The sequence below is a fragment of the Euprymna scolopes genome, chromosome 32 (assembly GCF_053919585.1).
Source record: "Euprymna scolopes isolate OS-2025 chromosome 32, ASM5391958v1, whole genome shotgun sequence".
NCBI lineage: Eukaryota > Metazoa > Mollusca > Cephalopoda > Sepiida > Sepiolidae > Euprymna > Euprymna scolopes.
The window spans coordinates 38,246,284-38,258,372 of record NC_136513.1 but is presented as its reverse complement, the minus strand read 5'-3'; the positions used below and the strand labels follow the sequence as shown (position 1 = coordinate 38,258,372).

The following is a 12,089-nucleotide window of genomic DNA, read 5'->3' as shown; positions in this document are numbered from 1 at the left end:
CTAAACACACGGACAACGCCAGGTACCCTCGCTAGTCTAATATAAAACGCCTATATGTCTGTCTGTCTGTTTGTCTGTCGGTCTGTAGCTCTGTCTCTATATTTTAAAAGTCTATTTTCTTCCAAAAACTAAATGTCGCAGAGCGGCGCTAGGAGCCTCAAAGGATTGAAATTTTTTACGGTCTTTTTTATGGGTCTTTGGCCGGTTGAAATTGTTTTAAGGGGGTCAAAAATGAGTCAAAATTGAAAGAAATCGGGAAACATTTAGTTTATTTTGAATTTTTCAGTTTGTACGCATGTCACGTTGGTACGGTGGTAACATCACCAGCTTTGAATGGTACGGTTTCGATTCTAGATGATGGCATCTAAACACGTTTTTTTTTTTTACTTTTGAAATCACGATTCTATTATAATATATACGAAATATGGACAATTTAAAACATCATATTTAAGCATATTTTATGCCAAGGCAAAGCCGTTCTCTTCGCTAATTAATGTATATCTATGGTGTAATTGGTCTTAATCGAACAAAATGCAACGTTTTACATATTTACTTAACAACTTACAGATTAAATGGTAATCTAGAAGTATGATACACAAATAAATGGGATTACCTGAATTGTTATTTATTATTACGTTATAGTTTTAAATTATAGACATATTAAAAATCAAAGTAATGAATAATTGCGCTTCAGATTGTCATAATTTTCAGGTTTATAATTTCATGGTTTATATTATATTTGATTATCTTCATTTGGACAAGGGAAATGCGAAAGAGAAAGAGGACGTGACCCAAAAGGACGAAAACAGAGAAAGAGAAGGGAATATTCATCCATTTTTTTTTCACAGAGTCTGGCACATTTTTTAAAATTTTTTCCAAGGTGAATAGGCATTTCTTTTAACCTGTCGCTTTAATGGCAGAGATTTAGGGTGATAATATATATTTCGATATCTCGAAATAGACACCCCCAACCTCCGCATCCTAAGAACAGTGTTCTAAATAGATACACCGTTACATCTTTAGTCACCTTCCACATCACCATGTAAAGAACGGCTTTCGTCGTAGATAACATCCTTTTTAATTATTTTTTTGTTGTTGTTGTTGGGGGTACGGAAAATAATTCCCCCAAATGTAACTTTTGTATTCGCTGTCAATGTTCAATATTTATTTTATTTTTTTTTAGCAAAGTATGTATCAACGAAGCTGTTGGTCATCCATAAAGAGAAATGTTTTATTTGTGACTGTAAATTGTTAGATGTAAGTATAGTTTTTTTTTTTTATGTTAAAATTTGCGGAGAACGATCTCCGTTTTAAGATTTTTTTTTTACTTGCGCATGCGGGCAATCAACATTAACCCAAAGGATAACATTCGGCATTTGTCCTTTTTATATATAAAGAAACGAAAGTATTATAAACAAAATTGTTGTTTTCCCCTAAAACTGAATGTTTTATTTGTAACTGTATATTGTTAGATGTAAGTATAGTTTTTATGCTAAAATGTGTGGAAAACGCTAGAATAACATTCAGCGTTCGTCTTTTTTATATACTAGCATTTCAGCCCGGCGTTGCCCGGGTGTTTGGAGGTGTATGCTGAGCAAAAAAAAAAAAAGAGAAATTTTTTTTTAATTTGACCCCTATTATGACCCCTTAAAATTTATAGTTTCGGCTCAAATCACTTTATTAAGTTAGATCCAGGTTCACGGAACCTATATCTAAAATTTCAAGTGTCTAGACCCAAAATTGTCGGAGGAGTTTGGTAGAGTTCTTAAAGGTCAAATCGTTGAAATTTGACCCCTTACCAGCCAAATTTCTGGCTGACACCCGTCACATCGATTTTCCCAAATCTCAGTACCCGGTATTTCAAATTTCGAGTCCATAGACTAAAAATTGACAGAGTTATTGCGTAGGGAAATGTACACAGACAGACAGACACGTTCACTTTTATAGATATACTAGCATTTCAGCCCGGCGTTGCCCGGGTGTTTGGAGGTGTATGTTGAGCAAAAAAAAAAAATAGCGGTCAATTTTTTTTAACTTTGACCCCTATTATGACCCCTTAAAATTTATAGTTTCGGGCTCAAATCACTTTATTAAGTTAGATCCATGTCCATGGAACCTATATCTAAAATTTCAAGTGTCTAGACCCAAAATTGTCGGAGGAGTTTGGTAGAGTTCTTAAAGGTCAAATCGTTGAAATTTGACCCCTTACCAGCCAAATTTCTGGCTGACACCCGTCACATCGATTTTCCCAAATCTCAGTACCCGGTATTTCAAATTTCGAGTCTATAGACTAAAAATTGACAGAGTTATTGCGTAGGGAAATGTACACAGACAGACAGACAGACAGACAGACACGTTCACTTTTATAGATATATAGATAGATAAAGAAACGAAAGAATCATTTTTTAATAATTCTTCATAAAATTTTATTAACTGGAAACGAAGTGGTGTAAGTTGTAAACGAAAAATTCAACTTGGTATTTTTGTTTACATAGGTACAACTCAGCGTTTACATTGAAGATGTCGACATGTATTTGGGTTAGAACTTACAATGAATGAACACCCAAACGTCCCCATGTCAAGAACGGATTTCGAAATAGACACCCTCAACGTTCCCATGTTGAGGGCGGCTTTCAGAATAGATACCCGCATCCTCCTCGTGTTAAGAACCCCATGTTAAGAACCTACATCAAAAATTTCAAGTGTTTAGACCCAAATGTGGCGGTGGACATTGGTAAAGACTGCAAATGATAACTCTTTCAACTGTGACCTAATTGCAGCCAAATGTTTGTTCTAAAACTGATTAAAAAGCTTGCTGCATGTCTGAATACTCTTTATGTAAAATATCAAATGTTTGGACTCAAAATTAGCTGAATAGTTTGCTAGAGACCGCAAAGGTAATTCTTTTGAACTCCAACACCGTGGCAGCCAAATTTTCGGTCCAAAACGGATTTAAAAGCTTACCCTCTCTCTGAATACACTTTATGTAAAATTTCAAATGTTTAGACCAAAGATTGGCTGAGAAGTCTATTTTTTTTTTAATCTGACCTGAATTTTGACCCATTACATATATTGTTTTGGGCTCAAATCAAATTAAAAAGTTTGATCCATGTAAACGTAACCTACATCTAAAATTGCAAGTGTTTAGACCCAAAATTGGCGAAGGAGTCAAATTTCTGGCTGAAAACCGATTAAAAATTTTTCACAAATCTCAATACTCCTGTCAAATCTCGGGAATGAACATCGACAGAATAATTTGGTAGGGAAATGTATGCACACAGACAGACACACACAGACAATTTCACTTACATATATATATATATATATATATATATATATATATATATATATATATATATATATAAAATAAAAAGTCTCACCTGCAAGAAGGGAGAGAGATGGGGAGGGAGAAAGAGATTTAATATATATATATACATATATATATATATATATATATATATATATATATATATATATATATGTAACTCTTGGTTCGTTCGCAATTAATAGTCTAAAGAACCACTGGACGGATGGCTTCCACGTTTTGTTATAATATGTTTACTATATCCATGTGTGTTTGTATATATTTCTTTTTAATTATAACCTTATACTTAATTTTTCTATAATAAATAGGTGGTTTTCTTTGTACCGATAGGTCATTTTTTTATTTAGGGACAATTATTATTACCGCTTCCCATCACGGGACCAGTGATTCCAATATAGCGGTCTTCCCGCTAGATCTGGAGATTTCGTTTGCAATCTAGCGGGGAATTCTAGAAAATCTGGAGATATTTGGCACCCACACACCCGCAATTTTAGATTAAAAGATAAAGAAAAGCGCTTGAAAATACTTTAAAACATAAAATAAACTCATTCATGTAAGTAAAAAAAAAGTAGCATTTATTGCCTTTGGTAAGAATTATTTATTGATTATTTGTTTTGTTTTTCACCTTTTTTTTTCGGCTAACCATTCTTAAATTTCGCTATAAAATCGATTTTTCCAAGTACATTTTATGGAGGGTAGGGTGGGGCGGAAATTCCAACCTCCGTAGTTTACATTAAAATACGATATAAGCAACCCCCTTAATTTAGAAGTATTTAGTCGAAAATTCTAAAAAGCATGAAACAACAGCAAAAAAAAAAACTTATAGCAAACACAGTAGAATTTAATTATCTCCAACCTAAATACTTTTAAGAAGCTAAAACAAAGCTTTTTTGTTTTTTATTTTTTCTTATTTCAAAATATGTTGCACCATTATTGTGATGTTTAATTTGAAGTATATTTCAATTTAACTTTTATTATAAAAAGTTTGAGTTTATGATTTGTTTCTTGCAAAAAAAAATACCCTTTCTGAAAAAAAAAAGGTAAAACTAGCTGATAAAAAAATACCCTCTCTGAAAAAACAGGTAAAACTAGCTGATAAAATATGTAACCCTTCTAGGGAGCTAATCGCTTCAATATAATTCCAGAAACATATAGTGAGAAAACACGGAACATTTTATATATTGAATATACTATATTTATAATTTTTTATGATAGGAAATTAAAATATGGAGTTTTTGCGGTGGTGAATTAGTGATCTTTGAAAATTTCAGACGATAAGTTAAAAATCTAGCGATTTTATGGAGATTTCTTTCTTAATGTAAACAGAATGTGTTTACAATAACGGTAAATTTTCAATGGGTTTAATCACATGATTATTGATAATGTAACCATGTGATTGAAATTTAATTTAAATTGACCACACGTGGTCGCTTTCCTATCAAATATTCATCGAAAAATGGTAGGTATTAACCCCTGAACCCATGAACTACTTTCCACCATTTTGCAGCTTCCGTTTACACTACGCGCATGCGCGCTGTAGCATAAACGACGGCTTCACCGAGCAAACTACGTTGGGGGGGGGGGATTTTTTTTTCCGGAACATAGAATTTTCAAAAATACATCATAGCACTTTTTGGGTGGAAAATTTAAAATTAGCTGAAAAAGAAATAAAGCAAGAAAAAGAAAACACTCCAAGTTGGGGAGAGAGGGGGGTTAATTTATTTGTTTTTGTTTTTTTTCCTGGAACATAGAATTTTCAAATTTTAACGCACCGACATTTACCAATTAGAACACCATTTAACATTTTTCGAAGATTTTACTGTTCACATTGGGGGCGCGAGTTAACATTGGGGGTGCGGGTATGCACGAAATCCGCCCCCCCCGCTCGCGCCCCCAATGTGAACAGTAAAATCTTCGAAAAATGTTAAATGGTGTACTCATTAGTAAATGTCGGTTCGTTACTTACAGAAAAACGGTTAACTAAACTGCAGAAGCACATATTAAGCCACATAAGTTCTATAATTGAATCCATCTCCCGCAAAAAAAGAATGAAGAACATAAAGATGTTTGGTGCTTATGTTTTTGTAAACCGCATTAAAAACTACATGAGACAAAAAAAAGGTCCCCCAATTTGTTGTACTTTTTTTAACTAAAAAAATGTTCGTAATTTTTGATTGGTACGCCATGTGAGAAGGCAGTTTGCTAGGTGAAGCAAGCCGTCGTTCATGTTGCAGCGCACGCGCGTAGCGTAAACGGAAGCTGCAAAATTGTGGAAAGTAGTTCGTGGGTTCAGGGGTTAATACCATGCAAAACGGTAAATTTGCCCCAAGTTTGACTATCAGATTCGTTGTCAGCGACCTCAATTGCCTATAAAAAAAAACAAATTAGAGTGGTCGGTGTTCTGTTGTAGCGGATCTGGATATTTACCGAAAAATGAATTTCTCGCATACCATTCAGGAAATTAAAAATTAAATTATATTCCTATTTCAGTCACCTAAATTATTTAGGGTGAAATGAGTTTAGGAATTTATAGCCAAACTTATATATTTTTATTTTTTGCTTAAATAAAATAGCATTAATACAGTAAGTTAGGTAAAATTTGCATAGAATGCTCTGCTTTACGGTGGTTGTAAAAATGGAACGGAAATTTGAATTTCGTTCCCTTTTAAATTCGGTACATTTTTACATTACACCCAACGCCTCGTTCACATTCGACATGTCAACTTTTATAGCTTTTCGGGTATGCTGACAAGGTTAGAGGTGTCTATTCCAAAAGCCGTTCTTAACATAGGTAGATTGGAGTGTTTATTCGTAGTAAACGTACCTGACAGCCTATAAATGTCGACATTTCCAATGTGAATGGTAAGTTGGACTTATGTAAAAAATAACAAAACGATATACCAAACTGACGTTTTCGTTTAAAAATGGAATTATTTCTCTTTCATTATTAACTTTATATATATATATATATATATATATATATATATATATATATATATATATATATATATATATATATATATATAAGTATAATTGTTGAATGTTACTGTTTTGATTATATTCGTTTGGGGGGCACAATTAAAAAATTAAGAAAGATTAAAACGGAACGAAATTTAAGTTCCCGTTCCATTTTTACAACAAGCATAAAACAGCGCATACTCAGCAAGTTTTATCGTAATTTATAAGCATAATGTTGAAACACTAAATCACCATTTTATTTTATTTTTTTGCATAATTAATGATGGAAGTATTTTTTCTATTTATTTTCTGAACATCTGTTAAAAAATCATTTGTACATTCTCTTTAAAAAAGAATCAAACTTTTCTCTACTTTCACCTAACTATTTACAGTGTTCATGTAAAGCATTCATCTGTTCTTTTTATGATAAAAATTCCGTTTTCAAAGAGAAACGTTTACTGCCAATTTTTTTTTAAAAGTGCAAGTTTTCCTGAAAAAAAACTTTCACCTAGCAATTTATGGTAAAAAATTAATCTTTGGGGGGGGGAATAACTTTTATTGATAAAAAAATTGCAAAAAATAATAAAAGTAAATAAACGAACAAGATGTAATTTTTCTTGAGGAATGTGTTCCATTTTAACAAACTAAGCCACAGCAACCCGTGACCGGGTACAACTAGTATATATATATATATATATATATATATATATATATATATATATATATATATATATTCGCTATATACCAGATATACAATATGAATGTAGGTATGTTATACATATATATATATATATATATATATACATATATATATTTATAAATATATATATGCATATATATATATATATTATGTATAATATGTATGTATTTATGTCTGTATATATGTATGTTTATGTCAGGTTATGCCATATGCTACTGGTACCATGTAACCCAGTACTACCTACCTCATGGTCGGGTCACCGGCGACTAAACTGGTTCCCCCACCAGACGTGTTTGATCAGGAGGGTGGCTAGTCTCCCTGAAGGATTAAAAACAAGACCTTCCAAAGGGCGAATGAACCCTTTTTCGAGGTCAACGGCAAACTAGCACTGTGTATGTGTGTGTTGGGGTAGTGAAAGCAACCTTTCTAGTAGAAGCAAATCTCTGATTTTAAAAAACCATAAAGCGGGAGACCAGTACGTGCAGTTTAACTTGTTGCTGGCTATCTTGCTCTTGCTTGTTGCTGTATTTCAACATTTTGAACCGATAGAGAGACTTAGCTGTCGTACAAAGCTAAGACTCTCTAACATCATCTGTGTATAGATACTCCCTCAGGCATTTGTCTATAAAAATGGTACTGTGACAATGGAAAAGTTGTGACGTGTGAAGGCTTGATGCCTGCTTGAGCGTGTGAATTCACCGACTTTAAGTGTCTGGGGTGTGGCACTCGCCTGACAAGACGTTGCAATTTTCAATATATGTATGTATCAATAACAAAATTATAGAATACCATTGATATCTCGGAGAATGTGTGGGTACCAAAATACGCTGAAAAAAGCAGCCATCATACATACAAAATTCGATGTGCATTCATTAAGTTTCCAGAGATTTTCATATGGTCATTTTTTTCGGATAGTACACGCATGGAAAATTAGTTCTGTTCGGTATAATCTCCTCAGACTGTAGTGCACTTGTTGCACCGCGTCAACAATTCTGGAAGGCTCAAGAGAAGTCCTCTTGTCTGATCGTGTCAATGACCTTCATCACAACCTTTTTCATCTCCTTAATTCCTCATAACATAAGGTTTTTGTGGAACTTACGGAATAACCAAAAGTCAGAGGAGAAAGCTCTGTACTATAGGGAGGGTGAGGAACTGTCTTGATGTCCATCTTGGTCAAATAGTCTGTGACAGGGATAAAGTTGTAGACTGTGTATTCGCGCAAATCTTCAGTTCTTCGCAAATAGTTTTGTGTACAATTCACACACTGACATCAAACCGTGTATTTATTTTCATTATAGATACACGACGGTCCTTATCAATGAAATTCTTTATTTGGCAAATCAACTCTGGTGTTCTTTCCTTACTCCTTCCACACCTCTTATCCCCCCTCACATTCTCTCTACCTTCCTTAAATCTTTTATGCTACGCAAAAACTGATGCTCGATGTAAGATGGTCCAAAACAGTCTGAAGCATTCAATACGTTTCTGTAGTATTTTCCAAGAAAAAATGGATTTATTGCATATCGTTTTTCTAAAGTGTACTAACGTTCATATTACATTTGTACAATTCACTAAGAGTTGATATCAGACTTTAGAAGGATGTATTCCAATTCCTGTTGTAGCAGTCCATTTGAATTTGTAATCATAAAAATTGATTAGTCATCTCATACGATGTATAACAATAATATACTGTTTATTCCAGCGTCTGCGACAATTTTAAATGCATGTACAAAAAAATCTGCAAACTTATTGAAGACATCCCTTTATTAAATTCAACAATTTTGGTTCATTCTTTATAAGAAAACAAGAACTGAATTTATTGTCGCGGGTTATTTAGGTTAAGAGTGAGATAGACGATAAAGCTTTGGAATGGGAGAGAGACGGCAAGTGTTTGTTTATGCATGTATATCTATGAAAATTAAAAACTCACAAAATTACGGGTTCTATTATCTTCAAGACTTTGTAAGCCAGCTGCTATGCCAAGACCTCCAACCACGCCGAACTGGAAAAGCAAGAAAATGTGACATTATCGAATATGACATAAAATAATTTTACTAAAAGAGTGTGTCGCACTCAAATATTTGTAAATAACACCCATATATGATTCATGAAAATGTATACATCAACACACCTATATAGATATGTGTGTGTGTGACAAGAAACAATCAAATATATTTATTTACATATATATATATATATATATATATATATATATATATATATATATTACAGTAATCTAATATACATATATATAAATATAGATATTAGATTACTGTTTTAAAAAATAATAAATAAATAAATACAAATATTATTTGTTTACGTCGTTTAATAAAAATATCGGCAATTTCCTAAGAAACAGGATCTTCACGGTGGAGACGCCAAGTTAACCGTATTATCGTTTCAAAAATACACAAATATACATAAATGTATATACGATAAAAATAAAAAGTAAAATTATCCGTGGATTAGTGGCGTAATGGATTACGCACCAGTCTCCTATACCTAAAGTCCGGCGTTCGAATCCTAGCCAAGATACGCTGAAGAGAATTGAGGCCTAAAAATATGCATGTCTGTAGATTACTGTTTAATATATATATATATATATATATATATATATATATATATATATATATATATATATACTTGTTTATTGTTATATAAACATGTTTACATCCCGCTGCTACAAACAGCCATTTGTTTCAATCAAACAACAGATATCATCCGGCAGCGACTTGACTATTCAAATGTTCAATGCATAATGGATTTTTTAGGTTGGAGTTAAAAAACCTTAAAACACAGAACTTTAATTATAAGATGTAAAGAGGGGGGGGCAATCTAAAGAAAAACTAATAAAAAAATATAATGGAGAGAGAATGATGAGGAGGAGAAAAAAGAAATAGAGAAAGAAAATAAATAGAGAAAAAATATATGGGGAAGAAAAAAAACGATATAAAGGGTTATTATAAGGAAAGCAAGGGCTAGAAGAGAAAAGAAAAAAATGATGAAATATAGTTAAAGAGAGAAAGAGTGAAAGTAAGAATTAATAGGAAGGGAAGTTTAGAATGTTGAGCGGATATGCTTAATGATAGATTTCGGGTGATTTGATAGGGGGTGTACATAAATTGGGTTGGAGTTTTCCTTCCTATATGGTTGGTAAATGCCTTTCCTTAAATCAAAGTTCACATCCAAAAAAATTACAGTTTTAACATCTGATATAATATCTACTTTTAACTTAATTCTACGGAATTCATTTAATATAATCTTTTTGGTTCTTTCACATGTAGGGCCGCTGGATTCCTTAATGATCATCAGTCCATCATTACGATACAAACCTATATCCATGACATTAATGTCTTTGGTTAAGTTGTATAGTATGAATAGACCTACTAAATCTGTCATTTCAGCAGAATCCAAAGACCCCATGAAATTGGTAAATTAAGTAAAAACATACTAGAAAGAGTTAACTATCAAATTAAATCAACATATAAACTAAATCTATAGATTAATACAGCGGATACCATTAAATGGTTTTCCAATATACAAAATAAAAAGAATTGTACTTTCTTACAATTCGATATTGTGAATTACTATCCCTCCATATCTAAGGAACTTTTCAAAGAGGTGATGGAGTTTACTAAACTCCTGTCTGATATACAAGACACTGAAATTGAAATTATACGGACATGTAGAAGTACTACATTGATTAGTGGGAATGATCAGTGGTTGAAAAAAGATCAAAATGACCTGTTTGACATTTCCATAGATAATATTGTTCAGAAAGTTTACATTTATGTTGATGACACCACCTATTTTGGTATGGTTTCTTTGTCCATCTCTCTCGGATTACTTGAAATATGCAGTTGCCTTAAGAGTTGATTTTGGTTCTATTATTGACTGGAATAAAAATAGCTCGCTTCGTATCATCATGTTAAGACTTAACTATTGTCCTTCAATCGTAGGCGTGTCCGTTTTCTTTTGTAGATTCTTATGGATGGCTCTGTTCTCGATGAAAAATCGACTTGATATTGCTTGCTCATGAAATAATTCTTCGAGTCCATATATTAAATCCATTGTTCTTTTTGTTTCTCATAAAATCGGTTCTCTCTATCGCTCTAAACATTTTTTCGCACCTGAGGCTATTCTCTACCTCTCCAAATCTAATATCAGACCATGTAAGGAGTACTGTTGTCGTATTTGAGCTGGTAACTATGTCTTATTTGAGTGTCCTTGACAAATTGAAGAAATGTATCTGTAATCTGATTGGTCCCACATTTTCGTCTTCACTGCAACCTCTTTCTCACGTGATGTTGCTAGTCTCAGTCTTTTCTGCAAATACTATGATGACATTCCTCAGAATTACCTGATCTATTCCGTTTTATGTGTTCCAGATTATTTGACGCCTTGTTTAAATATCTCGTTATAATACAGCTTCCTATTCCAGTAGCTTCTTGCCAACGACTGGAAAGTTGTGGAACTCATTTCCTGATCACTGTTTTCCTTCTACGTACAACTTTGGTCTTTTCAAGGTTAAGGTCAACAGGCATCTCCTGTCATTGCAAGAATCAGCTTTCGTTCTTGTTAGCTCCTTATATCAAGTGGTATTACGTCTTGTCTCAAGTGATTACCATAAAAAACTGGCTTATTCCCGATCTTTATAAAAAAAACAATAAAATTACGCAAATTAGGTAAGTTTGAAATATTATTACTATCCATATAATTTTTCTAAAAATACTATGATGCCATGTGTTCCTTCGAATTGTCTAATCTATTCCCTGCTTCCTTTGTTCAAGCTCGTCTGACTTGTTGACCTACAAGTCTTCATCAAATCGTTTTAATGCCTCATTATAATACAGCTTCGTATACCAGTAGCTCCCTATATCAAGTGGTATTACGCCTTGTCTCAAGTGATTTTCATTAAGAAAAACAAAAAAAAACTTGCTTATCCCCAATCTTCATAATAAAAAAACAATAAAATTATGCTAATTAGGTCAGTTTTAAATATTATTACCATCCATATAACTGTTGTGTTTTTACTCTTTGAAGTAAGTTTTATCTGATTTTATTTGAATCGTTCGTTTATAGTGTAGACACTGGCGAGACGGCGAC

At 32.8% G+C, this 12,089-nt stretch overlaps 1 protein-coding gene across 2 annotated transcripts in view; it reads right to left on the bottom strand.

Annotated features, from left to right (window-relative positions):
- LOC145256272 (uncharacterized) overlaps positions 1–12,089 on the bottom strand; it is a 126,363-nt gene that overhangs the window by 21,034 nt on the left and 93,240 nt on the right. For both annotated transcript variants that reach the window (XM_080114952.1, XM_080114951.1), the window contains exon 3: positions 8,914–8,985. In XM_080114952.1, the coding sequence (XP_079971078.1) occupies positions 8,914–8,985 (72 nt within the window). The remainder of the gene's footprint in view (positions 1–8,913; positions 8,986–12,089) is intronic.